Here is a 27500-nt window from a genome sequence, read left to right as displayed (position 1 = left end):
ACAGAAAACGACAAAAACATCCACAAAGAAAATCAAGCAATCAAGTCAAGCGACATAAACAAGACGTCAAAATGGAGGATAAAACAAACCCTATACCTTGTTTGTGTGTTTATTCTTGGCTTGGTGAAATGCCCTCTCTCTCTCTCTCTCTCTCTCTCTCTCTCTCTCTCTCTCTCTCTCTTCTCTTCTCTCTCTCTCTCTCTCTCTCTCTCTCTCTCTCTTTCTCTCTCTCTCTCTCTCTCTCTTCTCTTCTCTTCTTCTTCTCTTCTCTTCTCTTCTCTTCTCTTCTCATTCTCTCTCTCTCTCTCTCTCTCTCTCTCTCTCTCTCTCTCTCTCTCTCTCTCTCTCTCTCTCTCTCTCTCTCTCTCTCTCTCTCTCTCTCTCTCCCTCCCTCCCTCTTCCCTCCCTCCCTCCTCCCTCCTCCTTCCCTCCCTCCCTCCCTCCCTCCTCCCTCTCCTCTCTCCTCTCCCCTCTCCTCTCCCCTCTCCTTCTCCCACTCCCCTCTCCTTCTCCCTCTCTCTCCCTCTCTCCTCTCCCTCTCCCTCTCTCTTACTCTCGGCTTGTTAATGTATGGCGTTCCCTTAGTTACGCCAGTCGGAAGGGATAGACAATTGGCCAAGAAGTGGGTGAAAATAGAATTGTTTTTATTTATTTGTTTGTTTATTTATATCTTGTTTATTTTGATATATATTTTTTATTAGGGGGGAGTAGGTTATATATGTCATGGTCATCATCGCTAGTTATAGTTTTTGTTGTTGTTGTTATTGTTATTAGTGTTGTTTTGCTTTTGTTCGTATTTTGATTATTATCGTTGTTGTTTTTTATTATAACCGTTATTGTTTTTGTAATTGTTTCATTTTTATCTTGGCACATTTCTTTGTTAGATTAGCATGTTAGGAGAATGTATATATTTATTTCCTTTTCGTCCTATTTCAATTTTATCATATTTCTTATTATATCATACTTTTAATCCGGATCTACGTAGAACAAAACAAAACAAAACAAATAAAAAAAATCATGAAGAAAAACACAATTATTTCCGTATCCCATTCCGTCTACGTAAAACAAAACAAAACAAATAAAAAAAACACGAAGAAAAACACAATTATTTTCGTATCCCATTCCGGTGAAAATTGCCTTTATGATAAAGCGACTGCAGTAGGTTGTACTCTCATCAACTTTAGTCTCGTTCAAAAAAAAAGAAAAAAGAAAAAAAGGCTAGGATTCAGCCCCCCCCCCCACCCCTTCTCTCTCCTCCCCCCCACCTTCTCTCTCTCCCGCCTCCCCCACCTCTCTCTCTCTCTCTCTCCTGCCCACCCACCACCTTCTTCCTTTCTCTCACTCTCCCTCTCCCTCTCCATTCCCCCTCCCCCTCCTCCCACGAAAGCGAGACCTTGACCGTGAGAAGAAGCGAAGCGTTCGGGTGTTTTTGTTTCTCTGTCTGTCTGTCTTTGTCTGTCTGTTTGTCTTATTCTGTCTGTCTGTTTTGTCTGTATGTCTGTCTGTCTGTTTGTCTTTCTCTGTCTGTCTGTTTGTTTTGTCTGTATGTCTGTCTGTCTGTTTGTCTTTCTCTTTCTGTTTGTCTGTCTGTCTGTTTGTCTTTTTCTGTTTGTTTGTCTTTCTCTGTCTGTTTTCTTTCTCTGTCTGTCTGTTTGTCTTTATCTATCGGTATCTGTTCATCTGTCTACCTGTGTGTTAGGCTATCATTTACTTTGTCTCATTGTCACGTTTTTCCTTCTACATTGTTTTTTCCTCTCCCTCTGTCCCTCCCTTCTTCCTTCCCTCCCATTATCTCCACTCTCCCTCCCTCCCTCCCATTATCTCCCCTCTCCTTCCCTGCCATTATCTCCCCTCTCCTTCCCTCCCATTATCTCCCTCCTCCCTCCCTCCCTCCCATTATCTCCCTCTCCTTCCCTCCTCCTTCCCTCCCTCTCTCCTCACAATATTTCCTCTTCCTCCCTCTCCCTCCCTCCCCTCCCATCCATTATCTCCCTCTCCTTCCCTCCATCCTTCCCCTTCTCCCTCTCCTTCCCCTCCATCCTTCCCTTCTCCCTCCTCTCCCATCCATTATCTCCCCTCTCCTTCCCTCCATCCTTCCCTTCTCCCTCTCTCCCATCCATTATCTCCCTCTCCTTCCCTCCATCCTTCCTCCCTCCCTCTCTCCCATCCATTATCTCCCCTCTCCATCCCTCCATCCTTCCCTTCTCCCCTCTCCTTCCCTCCATCCTTCCCTTCTCCCCTCTCCCTCCCTCCCTCCCTCCCTCCCTTCTCCTCTCCTTCCTCCCTCCCTCCCTCCCTCCCATTATCTCCCCTCTCCTTCCCTCCATCCTTCCCTCCCTCCCATTATCTCCCCTCTCCTTCCCTCCATACTTCCCTCCTCGTTCCCTCTCCTTCCCTCCATCCTTCCCTCCATCCTTCCCTTCCACCCATTCCCGAGCGAAATTTACGGCAAAGCATTGTACTCAACGAAGGGTTCGTGCTAATTACCGGAAAATTGTAATATAAAGATTTGAAAAGGAAAAAAAGGGGGACGAAGTAAAATGAAATTTGATTAGCCTTCCGCCTTGGCAAAGAGAATTAGACTTGTGAGATATATGAGGTGAGAGAAAGAAAGAAAGAAAGAAAGAAAGAAAGAAAGAAAGAAAGAAAGAAAGAGAAAGAGGGGGAGAGGGAAAGAGAAAAAGTTAGCGAGAGTGAATGAGAGTGAGTGAGTGAGTGAGTGAGTGAGTGAGTGAGAGTGAGTGAGTGGAGTGAGTGAGTGAGTGAATGAGTGAGAGAGAGAGAGAGAGAGAGAGAGAGAGAGAGAGAGAGAGAGAGAGAGAGAGAGAGAGAGAGAGAGAGAGAGAGAGAGAGAGAGAGAGAGAGAGAGAGAGAGAGAGAGAGAGAGAGAGAGAGAGAGAGAGAAAGAGAAAGAAAGAGAGAGTGAGTGAGTGAGAGAGAAAGAGAAAGAAAGAAAAAAAAGATAAGAAAGAGAAAGTAAGAGAGGGAATTAACTCTACACGTCCTTGACAACCGAAATTCGAATCGAAGTGTAAGGTATCTTAAAATTCACAAATAAACAAGAAAAAACTCGTCATAGGTAATGATTGACGTAAGGGAGCACCTGTCTTACCTGTGATGGTGAAAACATGAGGTGTTGTTGTTGTTTCTGTTGTTGTTGTTGTAGTTGATGGTGTGGTGTTATTGTTGTTGTTGTTAAGACGAAAAGATGATTGTGTGAGAACGGTGGATTTTTGTCATTGTTTGTTGGGATATACTGGTGTATGGGGAAGAGAGAGAGAGAGAGAGAGAGAGAGAGAGAGAGAGAGAGAGAGAGAGAGAGAGAGAGAGAGAGAGAGAGAGAGAGAGAGAGAGAGAGAGACGAAGGAAGAAGTATTTCCTTTCGCACCCAAAGTCCTGCAGATTCATTGGTCTTGGATGGGAAGGGGGGGCGGGTGTCAGGTCGTACCCCCTCACTCCTTCCCCGTTATCTGTTTGTTTGATTATATGATTTATTTTGGTTCAAGGTTTTAATTACTATTGATGGTAGCTAATGACACCATACCATGTGATTTAGACAGATTGTACACTGATCGAATGCACATACATATTCCCATTATCTTTCAACTCCGTTTTCTTTCGTGATCCCATTTTCTTCCGCCATTCCCGTTTTCTTTCATCTTCCCATTTTCTTCCGCCATCCCCGTTTTCTATCGCCACCCCCGTTTTCTTTCGTCACGCCTTTTACCCGTTTTACCGCCTCTCTCGCAACGCCCCTCTCTCCCTGACCTTCCCCTGACCTTCCCTTGACCTTCGGCAGGAGCGGCGGCGACTTGACCATGTGAGGCTGAGGTGCCATGAACAGCAGGTTCGAGATTTGCAACAGCGACAACGGCAAGAGCAACGACAGCATCGCCAGCAGCGAACAAACGAGTGGCGGCAGCAGTGACCGGGTCATTGGAGCTGGGCATCGCACTCCAAAAACTCCCGTGGCCCAGGGTACGTTCAGATTTTTTTTTATTTTTTTGTTATTAGAAAAAGTCTTTTATGTCTCTTCTTCGGGTTAGAGTATGTTAGATATTTTTTTTTTTGTATTCTGTCTGTCTCTCCTTTTATTTTTTTGTTCTTTCTGTCTCTCCTTCGGGTCAGGGTACGTCAAGATTTTAAATTTTTTTGTTCTTTCTATCTCTTCTTGGGGCAAGGGTATGTTAGAATTTTTATTTTTCTATTCTTTCTGTGTCTCTTTTTCGTGTCAGGGTACGTTAAGATTTTCTTTTCTTCTCTTTTCTTTTCTTCGGTGGAATTGGAGTGTTTGGGTTAGGGTAATTGGATTATTTTTTTCTCTGTTTCTCTATTTCATTTCCCCTTTTTATATCTTTTCTCTCTCTTGGTGTTTTTTTTTTTTAGGTCTGTCTATTGGTCTTTTTGACTATCTGGTTAAGGATATGGTATAGCAATTTCTTTTCTCTCTCTCTCTCTCTCTCTCTCTCTCTCTCTCTCTCTCTCTCTCTCTCTCTCTCTCTCTCTCTCCTTCCTTCCTTCCTTCCTTCCTTCCTTCCTTCCTTCCCTTCCTTCCCTTCCTTCCTCCCTCCTCCTCCTCCTCCCCTCCTCCTCCCCTCCCCTCCCCTCCCCTCCTCCCTCTCCTCTCCTCTCTTCCTCTCCCTCCTCTCTCCCACCCTTCGTATCTCCCGTCTTTTATTTTTGTCTCTTTATTTGTTTATCTGTTGCTTTTTCCTAAGGTAAATCATCGGCCTATGTTGGATCTCCTTTATTTACTTATTCTATTATTCTTAAGGGTTTAAGGGAATGTGGTTTTAGTTAATTTTAAGTTTTGAGAAGAGGAAAAGAAGAAGGACAAGAAGAGGAAAAGAAGAAGGGCAAGAAGATAGAGAGAAACGGAAGGAGGAGGAGGAGGAGGAGGAGGAGGAGGAGGAGGAGGAGGAGGAGGAGGAGGAGAAAGAATCAGAAACAGAGAAGGAGAAGGAGAAAGAGGACAAGAATAAGAACAACAAGAAGACCAAGAAAAAGAACAAGAAGAAGAAGGCCCAAAACGAAGACAAAGAAGTTGAAAAAAACGAAGAACAAAACGAAAGAAAATAACAAGAAAATAAGTGGACGACGTCGAAGAAGAAGAAGAAGAAAAATGAAGAAAATCGGACTCTTTAAGATGCAACTTGACTCACCCCAACTTAGCACTTTATTGACTAACTCTCGATTGATGAAAATTTTGCAAACTCATCTCTAGTCATTCATATTTTTTTTTTCATTTTTATGAAATTTTAATCGTTTATTTATATTTTAAGAAAAAAAAGATATATACAAGTTGGTGACTCAGACGTCTTTCAAAAAAAAAAATGTTGGTAATTCCGTGACTCATATATATTAAGATATATCCGAAATGTTGTAATATCCTCGTCGATTTTTTTTTTTTTTTTTTTTTTTTTTTTTTTTTTTTTTTTAGTGAGTCATGAAATTGGCTTTGAGAAATGAGGGGGAATAGTTTGTTATGAGGAAGGAATGTGGATGGGAAAGGGAGGAGAGAAATGGGGAGAGAGGGAGGAGAGAAATGGAGGGAGAATGAGAGAAATGGGGAGAGTGGAAGGAGAGACATGGAAGGAGAGTGAGAGAAATGGGGAAAGAGGTAGGAGAGAAATGGAAGAAGAGTAAGAGAAATGGAAAGAGAGGAAGGAGAAGAATGGGGGAGAAGGAGACAGAGAGGAATAGGAAAAGAGAGGGAGAGGATAAGGAATGAGGAGACAGAGAGAGGTAAAGGAATGGGAAAAGAGAGAGAGAGGATAAGGAATGGGGAGATAGGGGGAGAGAACAAGAAGAATGAGAGAGAGAACGAGAGGCATGGGGAGAGAGGGAGAGGAAGAAAGAAAGGAAGAGAGGAAGGGTCGGATAGGAGAGAGGTATCTAAGGAGGAAAGGAGGATGAGAGAGAGAGAGAGAGAATAAACGGAAGAAGAGGAAGAGGGAGAAGTAAATGTAGAAAGAACGAGAGAAAGGGTCGAACAGGGGAAAATTAAGGAGCAATAGTGAGAGTACGAATAAATGGAAACGAACCAGACAGAAAATAAAGTTGACGAAAATGAAGAAGGAAATGAAGAGGGAAAGGGATGGGGAAAATGGCGTATACAGGGGAAGGGAATGGGGGAATAAATGTGTGGAGGAAAGGGGATGATGAGGGGGGAGATGAGAAAGGGAGAGGGGAAAATTGAGAGGAAGGAGTGAGGGAGAAGGGAAATTAGGGGAGGAATGAGGAAGGGAGGAGGGAATAGTTGGGGGGAGGAAGGAATGAAGGAAAATGAGGAAAATGAGCGAATGAAGAGGAGAGAGAAAATATAGGAAAATGAGAAAGGAAAAGAGAGAATTGAGCGAAGGGGAAAAAATGAGGGTTGAAAAATGAACGAAGAGAAAGGAGAGAGAGGCGAGAGGAGGTGAAGAATATCAGGAAATGGAGAATGGCAAAAAGAAAGATGGAGTATCCAAGGAGACAGTGATAGAGGAGAGAGAGAGAGAGAGCGAGAGCGAGAGCGAGAGCGAGAGCGAGAACGAGAGCGAGAGCGAGAGAGAGAGAGAGAAGGGAAGGGGGTGTTACAGGGCGGAAAAAGTGAGGGAGGAAAGAAAGTTTTGAAAGGAGGGGGAGGAGCAATAATAATGATGATGATGGCAATAATGATGATGGTAAAGGTAATAAGGAAGAGAATGAAATGGAGGAGGAGGAGGAAAGGGAGAGGGAGAAGGAGGAAGAGGAGGGGGAAAGGAGGAGAAGGAGGGGGAGGAGGAGTAGAAAGAGAAAGAAAGAGAAGAAGGAGCAGAAAGAGAAGAAGGAAGAGGTGAAGAAGAGGAACCATAAAAGAGAGGGATTAAGTTTACAGTTGATAATAGAAGATGAAAATGGGAGGAGGAGGAAGAGAGGGATTAGACAGACGAGAAGGAGGAGGAAAAGGAAGAGGATGTAGAGGGAGGGTGAGCCATAAAAAGGAGGAAGCGAACGTCAAGGGGGAGAGGGAGGAAGAGGGAGAGAGAGGAAGGAGAGAAGGAGGAAGAGGGGGAGAATGGAAGGAGCGAAGGAAGAAGAGGGAGAGAACAAGAGGAAGAGAGACAGAGAGCAAGAGGATGAAAAGGAGGGAAGGAGGAAGGTATGAATAAAAGAAATAGTTGGAAGAAATGGAGGGAATGAGGAACAAGAAGAGAACAAGATAATGGAAGTAGGAAGGTTTAAATAAAAGAAATAGTAGGAAGAGAGGGAGGGAAGGACGAAGAGGGAGAAAGGAAGAGGATGGAAGGAGGAAAGGAGGAGGCAGGGAGGTAAAGGTAAGAGAAACATAAGGAAGAAAGGAAGGGAGGGGAAAATGGGGGGGGGGGATGAGAAAGAGAGACCAGGTGGAGGGGAAAAAGGGTTATGATATAAAAAAAAGAAATGGGGAAAGGAAAGGGATAGAAGGAGATAAGGAAATGTGATAAAAAAGGCATGGAGGAGGAGGAAGAGGAATGGAGAGAGAGAGAGACAGACTGACAGACACACAGACAGACAGACAGACAAGACAGAGGAACGAAGAAAGGAGAGAGGTAGGAAAAATGTAGAGAAGGTAAAAAGACGAGAAAGGAGAGAGGAGAACAGAACGAAGGAGGAAGACGAGGAGGACAAGGATCTAGGAAGAGAAACGAGGAAGAAAAATGAGGAAGTAAAAAAAAAGAAAAAAAAAGAGGGTAAGAGCCGAAGAGGGGAGGAGCAAGAATAAAAGCGAGAGGGGAGTGAATGAGGGGATGCAAGGCGGTAATAAAGAAAGGAGGAAAGGGGGAGAGAGTAAAAAAAGAGAGAGAGAGAGAGAAACAGGGACGCAAGTGAAGGGTGTAGGTGAATGAGGGTGAAAGAGGGGAGATGAGAGGACGATGTAAAGATGAAATGGAAAAATAGAGGGTAAGGGAAGTAAGGAAGAAGCGGCTAAGAAAGGGGTGGATAGAGAAGAGGGGACGAAGAGAGAGACAGGAAGAAGAGGTGGAGGAGAGAGGAGAGGGGACGAAGAGAGAGACGGGAAGAAGGGGAGGAGGAGAGAGAAGAGGGGACGAAGAGAGAGACAGGAAGAAGAGATGGAGGAGAGAGGAGAGTGGACGAAGAGAGAGACAGGAAGAAGGGAAGGAATGGATGAGAGGGGAGAAAAAGAGTGATAGGAAGAAGAGGAGGAGAAGAGAGGGGGCAAGAAAGAGAGGGAGAGGCAGAAGGGAAAGAGCAGAGAGAGAAAGAAGAGAAAAGCAAGAGAGAGATGGGAGAAACGAAACCGAAAAAATAGTCATTTTAAAAGATTCGGGATTAAATTTTTAAAATTACGAAAATAGCATAAAAAAATACATACCACAAGACCCCCCCCCAAAAAAAAAACAAAAAAAACCACATATATATATATATATATATATATATATATATATATATATATATATATGTATATATATATATATAATAATAATAATAATAATGATAATAATAATAATAATAATAATAATAATAATAATAATAATAATAATAATAATAATAATAATAATAATAATAATAATAATAATAATAATAATAATAATAATAATAATAATAATAAATAAATAAATAAATAAATAAAAGAACAAAAAGACAAAGAAAGACAAGAGTAAATTAGAATTAATGATAAACCCCGATGACTAATACCTCACCACAATGATGATGATGATCATTATCGTAATTCGGATGATTATTAATGATGATCATGGGTGGCGGGTGATGACGACAACACGAAACAATATGAATTATTAATGATGATGGTGATATTGACTTTAAATGGACGGCCAGTGCTAATTAAAGTGGCGGTGAGGGGGGGGTATTCCGTAAATAAATAGATTTGATAAAAATGAGGAATAAAGTGCAATTAAAAAGGTCGAAAGTAAGTAGATAGATAGAGGAGAAAATGAAATTAAAAGATGAAAAGTAAAGTAGATAGATAGAGGAATAAAATGAAATCATGATAAAAACGGATAGATAGATAAAATAAAATCTGAGAAATAGAAATAGCAATAATGATAATGGCAGGAAGAAGAGGAAATGAGGTGAGACGTAAAGGGAAATGAAGGAATGAGGGAGAATGAGGAGAAGGATAGAGGGAAGCAAGATTATGCGTCCCAAGAGAAGAGAGAGAGACAGAGAGAGAGAGAGAGAGAGAGAGAGAGAGAGAGAGAGAGAGTGAGAGAGGGAGAGAGGGAGAGAGAGAGACAGACAGACAGACAAACAGAGACAAAGACAGAGACAGAAAGAAGGGGAAGTGGACGAGAGAGAGAAAAAAGGGAAGAGAGAGACAGAGACAGAGAGAGGATAGTGGGGATTGAGGGGGGGGGTGAGGGCAGAGGTAGGGAGGGGGTGGTGAGGGAAGGGAGGGTAGGGGTAGGTGGGCATGATGGAACGTAAGAACGAACACATGGAAGGAGGGAGGGGGAGAGGAGAGGGGCGGGGAGGGAGGGGGTAGGGAGCGCAGGGGAGGGGGGAGAGGGAGGGGAGGATGAGGAGCGCAGGGGAGGGGGAGATGGAGAGGGACAAGGGGGGGGACGAAGCGCAGTGGAGCGAACCTGCATTCAGGGATGGGGTGGGGTGGGGGGAGGGGGGAGGGGGGAAAGGGTTGTGGGAGGAGGGGGGAAGGGGGAAGGGGGGAGGGGGAAGCAGGTACTCGGGAAGGGTATGAGGTGAGTAAGTCATGTTGGCATGAGGAATACAATTTTGTTCGTTGTGTGTGTGTGTGTGTGTGTGTGTGTGTGTGTGTGTGTGTGTGTGTGTGTGTGTGTGTGTGTGTGTGTGTGTGTGTGTGTGTGTGTGCATACGTGCGTGTATGTATGTGTACGTGTATGCATCCTGGAGGATACAAAACTGATAGGATAAAAAAGAGAGGGATAAATGAGAGAGAGAAAGACAGAAATTCGAGAGAGAGAAAGACAGAAATACGAGAGAGAGAAAGACAGAAATACGAGAGAGAGAGAGAGAGAGAGAGAGAGAGAGAGAGAGAGAGAGAGAGAGAGAGAGAGAGAGATAGAGAGAGAGAGAGAGAGAGAGAGAAAGGGCAAAAATAAATCGTACGAAGCAGAACAAGAGAGAGAGAAAGAAAAAAAGACAACGAAAGAACAAAAGGAGAAGACAAGAGAAAAAAAGACAAAGGACCAAAAGAAAAAAAAAAGACGTAGAAAGACACACGAAAAGAAGAAGAAAGAAAGAGGAGGAGGAGAACGAGAAAATGAAAAGGGAGAGTATAGAACCCCGCGTGAGAGTAGCAATAGTATGTGTACATGTGCGTATGTGTGTGTACGTGCGGGAGAGTCGCAGAGGATTGGATTGGGGGAGTGAGGGGGGGGGTGGCGGGGGGAATGAGGGGGGGTGGGGGTAGAAGAGTCCAAGATAACGAGGTTGGGTTAGATTGGTGTCTGGGACAGAGGGCGGCGGGCGGGCAGTGAGGTTCTGATGGGTTCTAGTGGGCTCGGGTGGGTTCTAGTGGGCTGTGAGAGGTTCTGGTGGGGTGTTGGGGGTTCTGTTTTGATCTGGCGGGTTTTAGTGAGTTATGATGGGTTCGGGTGGGTTGTGGTGGGTTCTAGTGGGCTCTGAGAGGTTCTGTTTTGATCTGGTGGGTTTTAGTGAGTTATGATGGGTTCGGGTGGGTTCTGAGGGGTTCTAGTGGGTTCTGAGAGGTTCTCGTAGGCTGTTGGGGGTTCTATTTTGATCTGGCGGGTATTAGTGAGCTGTGATGGGTTCTGGAAGGTTCTAGTGGGTTCTGAGGGGTTCTAATGTTTTTTGGGGTGGGTTCTATTTTGACCTGGTGGGTTTTAGTTAAGCTGTGATGGGTTCTAGTGGGTTCTGAGAGGTTCTATTTTGATCTGGTGGGTTATAGTGAGCTATGGTGGGTTCGGGTGGGTTCTGAGGGGTTCTAGTGGGTTGGGTAGACGAAGAGGGGGGAGCGGAGTGAGGGAGATAGGGAGCAAGTGAGGAGAAGGGGAACAGAGGGAGATAAGAAATGGGTTCTGATAAGTACGGGGGAGAGGGAAGAGGGAGAGAAGAGTAGGGGAGATAAGGGCTATGGGTGGAGAGGGAGATAAGGGTGGGTTATGGTGGACGGAAGGGACGGGGAGTGGGGAGAGGGGGGAGGGAGGGAGGGTAGGGAGCGAGAGAAGGGTGGGATCGAGTAGACGGAGGAGATGGAGAAAAGGGGGGGAGGGGGGAGGGGAAAGGCGTCAGGTAGAGGGGGAGAGGAAAGGGAGGGAGAGAGGGACAGAGGAGGAGCGATGAAGGGAGGGAGGAGGACAAAGAGGGAGGTAAAGTGAGGGAGATGGGAGGAGGAGAGACAGACGGAAGGTGGAATGAAGAGGATAAAGGGAGGGAGGAGGAGAAAGAGAGGGACAAAGGAAAAGAGGGGGAGGGAAGAGGAATGGACGAGGTAAAGGGAGGGAGAAAGGGACAGCGAAGATGCAGGGTAAATTGAAGGAGAAATGAACGGAGAAAAGCGAGGGAGAAGAGGAACAGAGAGGGAGATAAAATGACAACGAAAAGGGACAGAGGAGAATAAAGCGAAGGAAAGAGAAAGAGATAAAATGAGGGAGAGAGGGAGAAAAGAGAAGCGAAAAGTGAGGGAAAGTGTAGCAAAGGAAGAGATAAAAATGAGGGAGAGAGGGACAAAGGAGGAGAGTAAAGTGGAGGAGAGAGGGGCAGAGGAAGAGATAAAGGGAGGGAGAGAGGAAGGGAAGGAAATGGGAAGCGATAGGGAGGAGAAATGAGACGTTGGTTCTTGGCTGGAAGGGAACGCGGGATGTCAGCTGGGTGTTTTTATTATCATTATTGTCAGCTTTTTGGCGGGAAGATATTTCGTCTTTTTTTTCGTTATTTCTTTTCAAAATGTTTTTATTTTGTTATTTTTGTTAGAATTTTTTAGGGGGGAGAGTTATATAAAGAAAAATACGTAGAATTGTATGTTCAAATCTGGTGCGCTGTAACGAAGGATATAAGGAATATTACGAAATGTTTTTAGTATAAAAAAAATGATCGTTATATGGCAACGTGCCATATTAAATTCCGGTGGAATTTAGAATTTAAAAAAATCTAGCACAATATTCTTTTTTTATAAAATGTTTACACTGAAAGAAATTCTCTCCTTACGTAACGAAGCTCTCATAAATTCTTATTTTGACGTGGAATATAGATTGCTTTTTTTATTATCTCTCTTTCTCTCTCACTCTCTCTCTCTCTCTCTCTCTCTCTCTCTCTCTCTCTCTCTCTCTGTCTCTCTCTCTCTCTCTGTCTCTCTCTCTCTCTCTCTCAACGGTTAATTTTAGTTATAATCTTGAACGCAACTGTATATGCGAGAGAGAGAGAGAGAGAGAGAGAGAGAGAGAGAGACAGAGAGACAGAGAGAGAGAGAGAGAAAGAGAAAGAGAAAGAGAAAGAGAAAGAGAAAGAGAAAGAGAAAGAGAGACAGAGACAGAGACAGAGACTTTTGGAGTTTTTGCTCGCTATGGAGACACTTCGTGAGGCAATGGAAGGTGCGAGGGAAAGAGGGAGAGAGAATTGTATTTAGGAAGATAAATTAAGGAAGGGCGGGAAGAAAGATGGAGGGAGGGAGGCAGGGAGAAGGAAATGGCAGGAAGGAGAGAGAGAGAGAGAGAGAGAGAGAGAGAGAGAGAGAGAGAGAGAGAGAGAGAGAGAGAGAGAGAGAGAGAGAGAGAGAGAGAGAGAGAGAGAGAGAGAGAGAGAAGAAAAGTGAGAGAAAGAGCGTGTTAAAAGAAGGAACGAGGGAGCGGGGGGAAGGGGGAGAGGGAGAGCGGGGAGAACGAGTGGAAGTGATAATAAAACAAAGAAAGAGATTAGGAAGGATAGACAGGGTGACGAGGGGAGGAGGGATGGGGGAGGGAGGGAGGGGGGGTCGAAGATGAGTAATAGAACCAGTTGGAACTATTGTACACGATGGACGGGAACTTCTCGGATAGTTCTGGGACTAAGGCGGGTGTAGGTGTGAGTTTTTGTTCTTTGTTCTTTTTGTTTTCTTGTTTGTTTTAAGTGTATTTCGTTTTTTGTGCATTTGAAAATTGTGGTGTAACTTCAAACGAATTTTTGTGCATTTTTTTTACAATTATTTTTAGTGCATTTTTAAAAATTCTTTTTAGTGCATTTTTAAAAATTCTTTTTAGTGCATTTTTAAAAATTCTTTTTAGTGCATTTTTATATATTTTTGGTGCATTTTAAGAATAACGAGTAAAAAAGAATTAAATAATTTGAAGAACTATTTTAAGCGAAAAAAGTAGTAGGTTTATCATGTATCATTTTTTAAAGATTATTATTAAACGTACATTTTTATTTTCTTAATTCTTTTTTTTTGCGACGGAAATTATTTAGAAAAAATACAGAATGTTGTTTTTTTATGAGGCAAATTAATGAGAGAAATGCAGTATGTTTTGCGAGGTAAATTATTTACGGAAATGCAGTTTTTTTTCCCGACGTAAATGATTTAGAGAAATGCAGTATGTTGGTCATAATTTCTAGAAATGCAGTATACTAATTTTTTCTCAGACACACCTGGCTCATTTATATAATTATTTGTTTATTTATTATTGCAACGAAGATTAACAAAGATAAATAAACAGAAATATGATTTTTGTTGATGTTATGATTCTCATCAAATTTATTTATTTATTTATTTATTGTTTTTTTATTATTTTTTTTTTTTTTTGACCTTGTACGTGCGTATTATTTACCTTAATGTGTATGGAAGACTGCATGGTAATCACTATGGTTGTGGATAGATATAATGAAGTGTTTTCTTTTTTTTTTGAAGGATTGTTGTGGTAAATTATCTAATATGGAATTTCCTTTTTATGACACTCTAAGTAGGTACCGTTTCCTGTTGGTTAATTATGGTGTAATGGTTCCATTTTCACTGTAACGACTGGTATGGTGATGTGGTTGTAGTTGTAATGTGGCAGCTGGTACAGTGTAATAGTTCCAATCACCGTAGCGGTTAGTACGGTGTAATTACACTGTACTTTGTTATGTATGGTGTCAAAGGTTCGAATAGCACATAGGTGGCTCGTATGGTGTGATGGATCCAACCGCACTGTAACGGACGAATTATGCAGAGTAGAAGGTAGTTTTCCGGACCAATAGGCTTTGATGGACCCGTTGTTCAGCACCGGTTGTTCAGCTTCAACTGTTTTCTGAAATGCAAGCGACGGAATAGCTCGTGCGGTTGTTTGCATCATTGAAACTCGTTTGTACACCTGTTGTACAAGTGGTCTGTGTTTTATCTTTATTTTGTTTGTGTGTGTTTTTTATCTTTTTTTTTTGTGTGTGTTTTATCTTCTTTGTGTATGTGTGTGTTTTTTTTTTATCTTTTTTTGTGTGTGTTTTATCTTTTTTTGTGTATGTGTGTTTCATTTTTTTTTCTTTTTTTTCTTTTCTTTTTTTTTAGATGTGTGTGTTTTATCTTCTTTTTTTTTCATTTTCCTCCCCACTTTTGCTGTTTTCGACATCTTTGCGTTTCCATAATTATTGTGTGTTGCGTTGCAGCTGAACAGGCTCTTGAGTAAGAGCGGTAATCCCCTTTATAAATATATGAATAACAGTGTGTGTTGATGAAGTGATGGCGCGTGTAAGTGTCAATACACGCACACACATTTATATATGAATATGAAATATATATATACTATATATATATATATATATATATATATATACTATATATATATATAATATATATATATACTATATATATATACTATATATATATATATATATATATATATATATATATATATATATTTGAATGTGTGTACGTGGATCTGTCTGTCTGTCTTGCGCACTTGGGTAGATAGAGTGATAGATAAACAAGCACTTTATGCACTTCTATGCATATATTTAGCTATCTGTAGATACAAATTGAAATGCACCATAAACATAATTTATTTTCGCTTCCTTCCACAAGTCTTGATTATAAATGCATTTTACATACGACCTGATTGCCATTAACACGAGTTTTGCATCTCTATATACGTATTTTTTTATTCATGGTGTTGTCAGTTCGAAGATACACCACACCAGGTGTTGTGGCTTCCGTGTAGGCTCTCGATGTCTGTTGTGCTCACAGGTGGTGGTGTTGGTCTGTGTGGCACTGTTATTATGACTGGCACTGTTGTTATGAATGGGTTATCTTAATTCTTGAGATAATTGTTTTCGGTTATGGGGGTAGGGGGGTTGTAGTGAAATTGGAACTGCAATTATTGTTATTACTTTTGCATTTTGTTACGTATTGCGTCACGTAATGGTATATGAATGGTATAAGTTCGAAATATTTTTTCCCATGATTAGTGTTATTTATTTTTTTCACTGTAATTTTTTCCCCTTTATATTATTATGAGTATGTATTTTTTATATTGTATTTTTTTGTCTTTGTCTATTTCAAAATTAGTATTCTTGATTGCTTTTCATAAAGTTCCAACCATTAGAAAAAAAAGTGAGAAAAAGAGCCAAGAAATTAGAAATATGATTTTATATTTATAAAAAAAAATGTGGAGATGATGCCTTGGGAAATGAACCGGAGTTGGAATCGGGAATATTCCAAAGAGCGCAGTGTCATTCCAACTAATAAGTGATGAGTCGATCGTAGATTCATCCTGTCTGAACGATTTTTTATTATTATTATTATTTTTTGCTGTTTTATGTGTATTAGTCTTGCCTTTGCACACACACACACACACATACGCACACACACACACACACACGCACACACACACACACACACACACACACACACACACACACACACACACACACACACACACACACACACACACACATATATATATATATATACGCACAAACACATACACGCACAAACACATACACGCACAAATACATACACGCACAAACACACACACACACACACACACACACACACACACACTCACTCATCCACACATCACTCAGTACTATACACACCAAGTCTCTATGTTTTACACTTACACACTAAAACCACCTGACGGTTACACCCCCCCCCCCTTTTAAGCCTCCCCCCCCTCTGAGCCTTCCCCCACCCCCCCCAGACATACCACACATACCTCTGCATACCAACACAATACCACAACACCTGTGCGGTTTACAAATAGACTGGTGTGGTTGTTAGTCGTTTGAATAATTTGTGTTTCGGATGGTGTGTGTTTATGTGTGTGTATGTGTGCGTGCGTGCGTGTGTGTGTGTGTGTGTGCGTGTGTGTGTGTGTGTGTGTGTGCGTGTGTGCGTGTGTGTGTGTGTGTGCGTGTGTGTGTGTGTGTGTGTGTGTGTGTGTGTGTGTGTGTGTGTGTACTAGGAGATCCCGAAATGAAATATGTACAAGGCATTTGCAATTATTTTCGGGTGTTAACTTTTATTTCTTGAAGGCATCGTGCTAGAAATTGGGCCATTTCCTCGAGTTCTCACCTCCCCAATTTTCCATGATTAATTAACCTGCTCGAGAAGGAATCAACGTCTTACTTTAAACTATATCGATGTTTTCCCCCCAATTTTTCTCTTCCGAAATACCAGTGACAAAAAAAATAAGCACTTGGGTCATTCATACACGATTTGATGATGGTTTGTGATGGTTTGCCCTGTTGTTAAGCACCAATTTCGTTGTGTTTTTCCCTCTTTTTCACCATCCCCCTATTTTGGCCCAGTCGTTAGGGCTATTCATATTCCTCTCCCCATCCCCCTTCACCCTTTCCTCTCCCCATTTCACCCTTCCCCCTACCAACTCCCCTTCCCCTTCTCACAGCCCTTCCCCTTCCCCCTTCCCCTTCTCACACCCTCCCCCTTCTCCTTCTCACATCCCTCCCTCCCCTCCCCCCTTCCTCTTCTCACCCCCACCCCCCATCCCCTTCCCCTTCTCACACCCCATCCCCTTCCCCTTCTCACACCCCTCCCCCCTTCCCCTTCCCAGTCCCTCTCTCCCCCTTCCCCTTCCCACTCCCCCTCTCCCCCTTCCCCTCCCACATAACCCCCCCCCCCAAATCCTCGAAATAGGGTAGTCGAACTGGAGACAGTGGTCGTGTAAGATAGTTATGTGAGAAGGAGCGTGGCGAGTAGTGACCAAGGTGAACGAGGATCAGCTGATCGAGGTTTTTGTCTGAAGAGGAAGGTCGTGGTGGAGGAGGAGGTGAAGCTGGTGGTGGAGGAGGAGGTGCAGCTGGTGGTGGAGGAAGAGGAAGAGGGTGTTGGCGACTACCCGAAGGCGACGCGGCTGTAGGAGGAGGAGGTATGGGTGGTGTTACTCGGCTTGTTGTGACGGATATAGTGACAGGAAAGAATGGTTATGATTGTGGGTTGATATGGTGAATGTTGATTATGGTTGTGATGCTGATATAACAAAAAAATTAGTTATGATTTGATTGTGGATTAAGGAAGTGACTTGATATCGAGATGGATTGTGGCATAAAATGGGAAGACATTTGTGATTGTGGATTGACATGGTGACTGGATTACGTATCTGATGGTGACGCAAGGAAAGCGAGGTAGTTTACACCATAGAAATTAAATATGACTTTAAATTATTAGATTTTAAAGGGAAATGACGTACATAATCTAGGCTAGTATCTCCTGGCATATATTTCAGGTCAATGTGTAGAAGTGATTAATATCCCCCTTTGTTATTGTTTTCTCTCTGTTGCACTATTAGTATTAATGACAGCTTTATCGACAAGGTTTAATGATGATAAATTTAATCTAATTACAGTTTTTTGGGGGGATATTAAACTATAATGAAAGGAAATGTAGCAACGATTTTAACAGTTGTGAATATGACACTTATGCCACCTGTCCTTAGAGTTGCTGATGCTATCACATAATGAAGGCAGTAATGAAGCACGCATCATTATGCTAATGAAGATAAGTGAGCTATGCTGTTAGTGAAACAAAACGGAAGCTTCAATGTTGATTATATTGATGGAATGTATCAGGTACGATAGAGATTATGATTATAGCAACACTTTTTTACGGGATTAGCACTCAATAGATCGATGATAGATGGGCCAAGATGTGATAGAGGTTGTTAATTGCTAATAGAATCGATGATTATCACGATGAAAATGCCATTTTTAGTCTTATAACAAGTGGAGTGAACGTTGTTATAATTACTCTCACGGTTGCAATTTTTTGAAGATGTGTATATAACTTGAATATCATTTAACAATACTCTTTTCAAATATAATCATTTTTTTTAGATAGGATTAATTTATCAGTCTGTATTTTGATGTGGGATTTTTATTACGGAATTATCGTATTGCACCAAAGAGTTGTTACGTGATCATAAACCCTTGCTGGTATCGCTGTGGTGTTAAAAGGGTTAAAAGGGAGTGTAAGTGTGACAGGAAATGGAGAGGTGTGATTCATGATAATGAGAATGGTATTGTAACATACAGTAAATTTGGTGCACAAGTGTTGGTATGTAAGTGTATGGGTGACTAGTAGACGTGTATAATAATGGAATGAATAGAAGATAGATTAGTGTGTTGTATGTAGTGTTTTTTTCTAACTGTTTTATTGGCATAAATGTTCTTAGTAAAGTGGTTAATGTGGATATAAGTGTACAGGACTCGTATATAAATGTGGTAGGATGAGGAGGGGGAGTGAGTGAGTTCATGATAAAAAGGAGAGGGGGATAATGGAATAAAGACTTATAATTACCGAAATACGATGAAAGGAGTAATGGAAAGGACGGAATTGGTATAGAAGGGAAGGGGATTAGGTTATAATGCTTGCTTAGGAGCGCATAGTGTGTATATAAAAGAAAGAAAAGGGGATAATTTATATATGGTGAGTAGAGAAGGATAAAGGGAGAAGGTGATGTCGAGAAGGGGAAGGAATCAGGAAAGAGGGGAAAGCAACGAAGGAGGGAAGGGGTGGAAGGGGAAAGATGGAGAAAGGAGGTGGATGGGGAGAGAGGGAGAAAGGAGGTGGATGGAAAAAGATGGAGAAAGGGGTGGATGGGAAAAGATGGAGAAAGGGGTGGATGGGGAAAGATGGAGAAAGGGGTGGATGGGGAAAGAGGGAGAAGGAATGGAAGAGGAAAGAGGGAGATAGGAGGTGGATGAGGAAAGAAGAAAACGGCGCTAGATGGAGAAAAAGGTGGAGGAGGAGAGGCTTCCTCCAGAAAACCAAAGAAGATGAAAGGAAAAAACATAAGAAAGAGAAAGAGAGCACCCCCACAATCCAAACAAATAGAGGAATGGAAAGGAAAAGAGAAGAGAAGACGAAGGAAAGAGGACAAAAAAAAAGGAGAAAGAGGGTTTCATCCAGAGGGGGAAGACGTAGAAGGAGGGAAGTGAAAGGAAGAGAAGAAGCAGGACGAAGGTGACCGAAAGCGGATGCGAAGAGAACCTTTAAGGCTGCCGCATGGGTGTGGACGTGACCGAAGAACACGCACTGGGCTTGGGGTAAGGGGAAATGGCCCTAAAGGGAAATGACGGTCTTAGGGTTAAGGGAAAAGGCTCTAATAGGAAAGTACAGCCTTAGGGTTAAAGGAAATGGCCCTAAAGGGAAATGACGGTCTTAGGGTTAAGGGAAATGGCCCTAAAAGGAAATTACAGCCTTAGGGGTAAAGGGAAATGACAGTCTTAGAGGAAAGGAAAGTTACCTTAAAAGGAAATGACGGTCTTAGGGTTAAGGGAAATGACCTTAAAAGGAAATTGCAGTCTTAGGGTTAAGGGAAATGGCCTTAATAGGAATTTACAGCCTTAGGGTAAAGGGAATTGACCATTTAAGGGCAAAGCAAAAGAAATTTGGTGCGTCTTCTGTGGGGAAAAGAAGTGTACAGGACGCCTCCTTTGTGAGTCATATTTGAAAAGAAAGTGCGAGAGAAGGAAGAAATACGGGAACGTTTTGAAAGGAGGGGAACTAAAACGTTTTAGAGAGAGGGGAACTAAGGAAACGTTTCGAGGGAGGGGAACGAAGGAAACGTTTGAAGAGAGAGGGGAACTAAGGAAACGTTTTAGAGAGAGGGGAACTAAGGAAACGTTTCGAGTGAGGGGAACTAAGGAAAAGTTTCGTGAATGGGAACATCAAACGTTTGGAGAGATGGGAACTAAGCAAACGTTTCGAGTGAGGGGAATTAAGGAAACGTTTCGAGAGAAGGGAACTAAGGAAAAGTTTCATGAGTGAGGACATCTAACGTTTCGAGAGAGGGGAACTAAGGAAACGTTTTGAAAGGGGAAATCAAGAAACATTTTGAAAGAAGATAGAAATAAACGAGTTGAAAGAGGTAAAAATAAACGAGTTGAAAGAGGGGAAAGTAAACAAACGACTTGAAAGAGGGAGAAGTAAACAAACGTTTTGGCAGCGTCGAAACGTTGGGTACGCTCGAGGGGAAAGAGGGGATGTAAACAAGGTCAGCTGTATTTTCTGCCCTTTAAAAACTGTCCGTAACAGCTGATGCATTCTCGCTGTGGTTATTCAGACGAATCGACAGTGAACAGAACTTCAAGATCTGTAAAACCATTTGAACAGCGAAGTGTTATGTTCACTAACTCGGGCCCGAACTTCGCTGAACTTCACGATCGCTAAAAACCAATTGAACAGCGGTGTGTGATGTTCAGTCGACAGTGAACAGTGAACTCGGGCCCGAACTTCGCTGAACTTCACGATCTCTAAAAATCATTTGAACAGCGGTGTGTGATGTTCATTCGACAGTGAACAGTGAACTCGGGCCCGAACTTCGCTGAACTTCACGATCTCTAAAAATCATTCGAACAGCGAAGTGTGATGTTCATTCGACAGTGAACAGTTAACTCGGGCCCAAACTTCGCTGAACTTCACGATCGCTAAAAATCACTTGAACAGCGGTGTGTGATGTTCAGTCGACAATGAACAGTGAACTCGGGCCCGAACTTCACTGAACTTCACGATCGCTAAAAAATCATTCGAACAGCGAAGTGTGATGTTCATTCGACAGTGAACAGTGAACTCGGGCCCAAACTTCGCTGAACTTCACGATCGCTAAAAATCACTTGAACAGCGGTGTGTGATGTTCAGTCGACAGTGAACAGTGAACTCGGGCCCGAACTCCGCTGAACTTCACGATCTCTAAAAATCACTTGAACAGCGAAGTGTGATGTTCACTCGACAGTGAACAGTGAACTCGGGCCCGAACTTCGCTGAACTTCACGATCGCTAAAAATCATTTCGAACAGCGAAGGGCGACATTAATCCAAGGTTGAGTCACGCCGCTGCGGGAGTTCGCCGATTCAGCCCGATTCAGTGGCGAGCTTCGTGCCTTTAAGTGGGACGGGAGAAGGGGGACGGACGGGAGTGTCGTGGACCCGGGATGGCACTCGTTCTGAAGCGGGGTGTGTGTGTGTACTGAGAGATGGGGTGTGGGGGGAGAGTGGTGTGTGTTGTGTACTGAGAGATGGGGTGGGAGGGGGGAGTGGCACTTGTTATGAAGCGTGGTGTGTGTGTACTGAGAGATGGGGGGGAGTGGCACTCGTTCTGAAGCGGGGTGTGTGTGTGTACTGAGAGATGGGGTGTGGGGTGTGTGTGGAGGGAGAGTGGTGTGTGTTGTGTACTGAGAGATGGGGTGGGAGGGGGGAGTGGCACTTGTTTTGAAGCGTGGTGTGTGTACTGAGAGATGGGGTGGGGGGAGTGGCCTTTAAGTGGGACGGGAAAAGGGGGACGGACGCAAGTGTTGTGGACCCGGGATGGCACTCGTTCTGAAGCGGGGTGTGTGTGTGCACTGAGAGATGGGGTGGGGGGGTTGGGGTGGGGTGGGGGGGGGGAGATGGGGTGGCACTTGTGTCTGAAGCGTGGTGTGTGTGTGTACTGAGAGATGGGGTGGGGGGGGGGAGGGAGAGTGGCACTTGTTATGAAGCGGGGTGTGTGTACTGAGAGATTGGGGGGGGGGGGTGAGAGGGGACATGAACGTGACCATTCTGAGGCGTCGGCGGAAGGAGAGGGGAGAAGGGGGAGAGGGGAGAGGGGAAGTGGTGTTGTGAACGTGTGTGTGTCTCTCGCTCCCCCCTTCCTCCCCCGTCTAGGATCGTCTCTCGCTCCCCTTCCTCCCCCTCCCCCCCTCATCGGTCAATAAGGAAAACGTTCGTGCTGGCTCCCTGACCTTGCGTGGCTTGGCGTTGGGTTTGGTGACCTTCTTTTGTCAATACTCCCGCTTGCTCCTCCTCGTGGCGTGCGTGCGGGGGTCCTCTCTCTCTCTCTCTCTCTCTTCGCCCTCCCTCTCCTCGTTCTCGCTCTCCTTCGTTTTCTCTTATTCTCCTCTTCTCTCTCCTCTTCTTCCCGCCCTCTTTTGTCTCTCTTTCTCTATTTTCCTTTTTTGGGGTCTCTTACTCATCTAATATTCTCCTACTCCCTCTCCTCTCCTCATCATCTCTTCTTCCCTCTCCTCTCCTCTCCCTTCTACTCCCCCTCTCCTCTGGCCAGTCTTGTCACTCCCCAACTCCCACTCCTCCTCCCCACCCAGCTTGCCTTCAGGTCAATACTCCTGACCTGGATGGTTCCTGGTGTCGGGCAGGGAGTAGGGGAGAGGAGAGGAGAGGGAGAGAGAAAGGGAAGGAGAGGGGAGGAGAAGAGAGGGGAAGAAAGGGGAGGAGAGGAGAGGGGAAGAAAGGGGAGATGAGAGGAAGAGATAGGGGCGGAGAAGATAGGGGAAGAAAGGAGAGAGGAAGAAAAGGAAGACGGGGAAAAAAGAGAAGGAGAGGGAGACAAAGGGAATGAGAGGAGAGAGGAAAAAAAAGGAAGACGGGGAAAAAAAAGAGAAGGAGAGGGGAGAGAGAGAGAGAGAGAGAGGGGGACGAAGGAACCGGCGCATCTTACACGAGCCTGACCTTCTGCAGGAAGTCTGGGGCAGGGCGGGCCGTGTCTTTTGTCCTGCGTTCGGGAGCCTTTGCAAGACCGCCGGCAAAGGAGGGCGGTGCTGTTTTGAGGTATGCATGTGCGCCCGCGAGTCTGCAACCCTCCTTTTTTTATTGTTTTTTCTCTTCTTCTCTGTTCTTCATGCCGCCCTCTTTGTCTCTTTCTCTTCCTGATCTCTGTTCTCTGTTCTCTCTTCTTCATCCCGCCCTCTTTGTCTTTTCTCCTCTTCTCTCTTCTTCATCCCGCCCTCTTCGTTTCTTTCTCTATATTCCTCTTCCATTTGTCTCTTACTCTTCTCTTCACTTCTTCATCCCGCCCTCTTTGTCTTTTCTCTTCTCGCTTCTTCATCCCGCCCTCTTTGTCTCTTTCTCTATTTTCCTCTTCTATTTGTCTCTTACTCTTACTCTTCTCTTTTGGCATCTTTAAGAAAAAAGGAAAATGCCAGGGATGCAAGTTCTATTTAGGGTACGGTCGTTGCGAGTGCACATGAACGCGTTTTTATTTTTATTTTGTAAATATATATATATATATTTTTTTTTCTTCGCGACGTGACTCGGCAAGCTGCGTTGAGTGCAAGGGCGTGACACGTGGCAGGAGATCCATTGACTCCTCGGGTGTGACTCATCTTGCAGGGTCTTGCAGAATGTGAATCATCCCGGCAACCCTCCGAGGGACTGACTCCTTGGTGTCTCACGGGGTTTCTGTGACTCGCTGGCAGGAGTCGTTGGTTTTTATTTATTTATTTATTTATTTTTATTTATTTTTTTTTTATTTTTTTTTGGTGGGTTCTGACGGGGAATCAAGGGCTTTTATTTATTTTTTATTATTATTATATATTTTTTTGGTGGGTTCTGACGGGGAATCAAGGGTTTTTATTATTTTTCATTTTTTATTTTTTATTTATTGTATTATTATTTTTTGTGGATTCTGACGGAGAATCAAGGGGTTTTATTTATTTTTTGGCTGGGTTCTGACGGGGAATCAAGGGTTTTTATTATTTTTCATTTTTTATTTTTTATTTATTGTATTATTATTTTTTGTGGATTCTGACGGAGAATCAAGGGGTTTTGTTTATTTTTTTGGCTGGGTTCTGACGGGGAATCAAGGGTTTTTAATTATTTATTTTTTGGCTGGGTTCTGACGGGGAATCAAGGGTCAGAACCAGATGCATATATGGGCACGTAAATACTCGTGAAAAAGGGGGAGAGAGAGTGCCGAGTTCACCATGATCGGGATCCGTGTGAAAATGTCACTCTTCGGGATTTGATTGCCTGCATGGTGTGACGAGGACTGCATGACACCGGCGCTGGAATGTCACCGCCAGTCACGTCCTGGTTGTGTGACGTGACGGGGAACTTGACTCATAACGGGGTGCTGTTCTTAGCCTCATCTCCCCCCCTCCCCCCACCGTCTATCCCCCCCCCTCCCCCTCACTTCTCTCCCCAGCTACATCATGGTTACTCGGATGATTTTTGGAGAGAGAAAAAAAAAATAGATGAAAAAAATTGATTAAAACACATCGAATCCCCCTCGAGTCACAGTGCCACGTACCCCCTCCCTTTCATACCCCTCCCCCTCGGGTCACAGTGCCACATGCCCTTTCACACCCTCCCCCTCAAGTCACAGTGGCATGCACCCTCTCCCTTTCATACCCCTTCCCCTCGAGTCACAGTGGCACGTACCCCCTCCCCCTCGAGTCACAGTGGCACGTACCCCCTCCCCCTCGAGTCACAGTGCCACGTACCACCATCCCTTTCGCCCCCCCCCTTCCCCTCGAGTCACAGTGGCACGTACCCCCTCCCCCTCGAGTCACAGTGCCACGTTCCACCATCCCTTTCGCCCCCCCCTTCCCCTCGAGTCACAGTGCCACGTACCCACTCCCTTTCACTCTCGGGTCAAAGTGCCACGTACTCCCTCGCCTTCGAGTCACAGTGCCACGTACCCCCTCCCCTTCACCCCCCCCCCCCCCCCCCCGCGACATGCATCGTCTCCACCAGGGCGACTCGGAAAGACGCAAGCACGCACGCGGACACGAATGCAAGTGCCAATCGCCTGCAAGCGCTCCTAAAATCGCCTCTCAAGCAGAAAAGGGGGGCTGACCCGATGACCTTCTCGCCCTTTGACCTTAGGACGCTCGCGGGTGCCTTGTGAGAGCGAGAGGGTGCCTTGGCAGAGGACCTGGAGGCTCTCTGGGAGACTATTGATCTGACGGAGGGACGGCGACCTTGTGCATGCCGAAGATTCACGGCGGGAGTCTCTCTCTCTCTCTCTCTCTCTCTCTCTCTCTCTCTCTCTCTCTCTCTCTCTCTCTCTCTCTCTCTCTCTCTCTCTCTCCTTCCTTTCCTTCCTTCCTTCTGCTCCTGTCCGCCTTCCCCTCTCCCCTCTTTCGCGTCTTTTTTTTTCTCCTTCCCCTTCTCTCATCGCTTCTCGCCGTTCTTATTCCTCCCCTTTCTGCTGGCCTCATTTTTCTCTTGTCTTTCCCTCTCTCTCTCTTCTTTGCAGCGCTTTTCAATTCTTTTTCTCTTTTTCCCCCTTCGCGTTCTTTCTCCTGAGCGCCTGCCTCTCTTGTCTTTCTTTCTTTAATCTTTTCTTCCTTTCTCTCCCTCCCTCTCTTCATTCTCTTTCTCCTTTTTTTCTCTTTCACTCTCGCGCCGAATTTCTCCTTTTCCTCTTTCCCCTCTCTTCTTTTATTTCCTCCTCTCTCTGTCCCTCTTCAAAGCCTCTCTCTCTCTCTCTCTCTCTCTCTCTCTCTCTCTCTCTCTCTCTCTCTCTCTCTCTCTCTCTCTCTCTCTCTCTCTCTCTCACCCTCCTACCTCTTTCACTCCCCCTTTCATTTCCTTCCATCAATCCCCACCTCTTCATTTTCTTCCTTCGGCCCCTCCTTCATTTTTTTCCTCCACCAATTCCCCTCTCATTTTTTCCTTCATTCCCTCCTCCCATTTTCCTTACTTTAGTCTCTCTCCCTATATTTCCCTCATTTAGTCTCCCCTTTTATTTTCCTCATTCAGTCTCCCTTTCTCGTTTCTTTCCATCTGTCCCCCCCCCCTCTCACATATTTCTTTCCTCCAGTCTCCCCTTCTCTCTTATTTCCCCCTCTTTTTTTTCCTCCAGTCCCCCCTCCCGCTTCATTTCCTTCCTTCCCATTTTTTCTTCCCTCCGTTTTCTCCCTCGGATGATGGTGACCGAACCTTGAGGGCGCTTCGATCGATCTGCTCCCTGTGACTCGCTCCTATTGTATAAGAGTGAGATTCACCTCTCCCCCCCCCCTCCCCCTCTCGCGACTCGCTATCAGGCTGAAAGAGCAATCTATCTGGGAGAATCCTGGTAAATGACTCGGAATCCTCCACTCTCCATCCTCCATTCTCTGTGCGTTTCCTCCTCCGTTCCTCCTCCCTCTATGAATCCTCATTTGGCAGCAGAGACGGGGAGGGGGAGGTGGTGGGAGGAGGGAGGGGCGTTCAATCCATCTTCAGCCGTGGGATGAAATCTCTTTTATAGAGTGCGGAGGGAAGAAGAGAAGAGGAGAAAGAGAGAGGAAGAGAGGGAGGGAGGGAGAGAAGAAAAGGAAAATGTTGGAACCCCCGTCTCAAAATGTTTGGTTCCCTCTCCGTTTTCTAGTGATGGAGTCTTGTATTCAACTTGGGTTAGCAAAAATGTCTGGCTATTTTCTACCCTGGATAATTTAACAGTTTTTTTTTATTATTCTCTCTCTTGTCGCTGTATTTTTATCCGGGATAAAACACGGACAAGTTCAATAAGGGTTGAAAAATAATGGGGCAACCTCGTAATGGGAATTCTGACCAATCGCGTCGGCTCGGGGGCGTGGCCTTGAGCTCCTCCCAGCCAATGGCGTTCGAGGGAGCGCGGGACCAGAGCCAATCACATCCCCGGGAAACTAATAAGGCCGGCCTGAACTTCCCAAATTGCTAACATTACTTTTACGGCAGCCCTAATCTTTAATATTTCTGTGCGTGCGGATCCCACAAGCTCAACATCGCTTCCCCAAAGAGCGTGGTGCCATTTTCCTTTCGGATTTGGGATTCCACGTAGGCTCGTCGGCGGGCCGGGCGCGACTCGTTCTAGAGGCAGAGGCGTAGGGGCAGAGATGGGAAGTTGGAAGCCCCGCGAACCCCATATAGATTTTCTTCCTTAGAGACCAAATTCTCTTGCTACAGAGGAACTCATAATTCTAATAACTTCATCGTGGAAAGTTCGAGGCAAGGGGCGACGCATCGATCAGACGTAGTTGCCATGGTAACCAGGACGCCACGGGGAGGGGAGAGGGGGGGCGAGGGAGGAGATTGGAAAGGGGAGAAGGGGGGGAGGGAGGGGAGGAGATTGGAAGGGAGTTGGGGAGAGGAGAGAGAGAGAGAGAGGGGAGGCACAGGGGAGACCCGGTAACCAGGACCAATTTGATCCCAGCGCTCAGAAATTGGATCCCAACTTCAGGCAGGGCGCGGCGGCGGGTTCTCTGGCGCTGCTGCTGTGAGGACGACGACCGCCAGGACGACTTGGGGTTGTCGTCGCCGCCCGGGAGGGGGGGATGGGCGACGGGGGATGCTCTCTTTTCTCTTATTGTTGTTCTCTCTGTATTTCTGTTTCTATCTTGCGTTTTTATTTTGTTTCTCTTTCTTCTCTTTCTTCT

The 27500-nt window shown here is 44.6% G+C and overlaps 1 protein-coding gene across 17 annotated transcripts in view; it reads left to right on the top strand.

Annotated features, from left to right (window-relative positions):
* The window catches only part of LOC113822884 (filaggrin-2), an 89972-nt gene that overhangs the window by 44523 nt on the left and 17949 nt on the right, over positions 1-27500 (top strand). For 16 of the 17 annotated variants that reach the window (XM_070133663.1, XM_070133619.1, XM_070133720.1 and 13 more), the window contains exon 2: positions 3800-3978. In XM_070133663.1, the coding sequence (XP_069989764.1) occupies positions 3837-3978 (142 nt within the window). In that variant the 5' untranslated portion in view covers positions 3800-3836. Of the gene's footprint in view, positions 1-3799; positions 3979-17122; positions 17256-27500 lie in introns of those variants that run through there. The other variant, XM_070133712.1, reaches the window with a different exon arrangement.

The sequence above is a fragment of the Penaeus vannamei genome, chromosome 2 (genome assembly GCF_042767895.1).
Source record: "Penaeus vannamei isolate JL-2024 chromosome 2, ASM4276789v1, whole genome shotgun sequence".
NCBI classification, from domain to species: Eukaryota; Metazoa; Arthropoda; class Malacostraca; order Decapoda; family Penaeidae; genus Penaeus; species Penaeus vannamei.
Note: the sequence above shows the minus strand (reverse complement) of the source record. Positions and strands in the feature narration are given on the sequence as shown.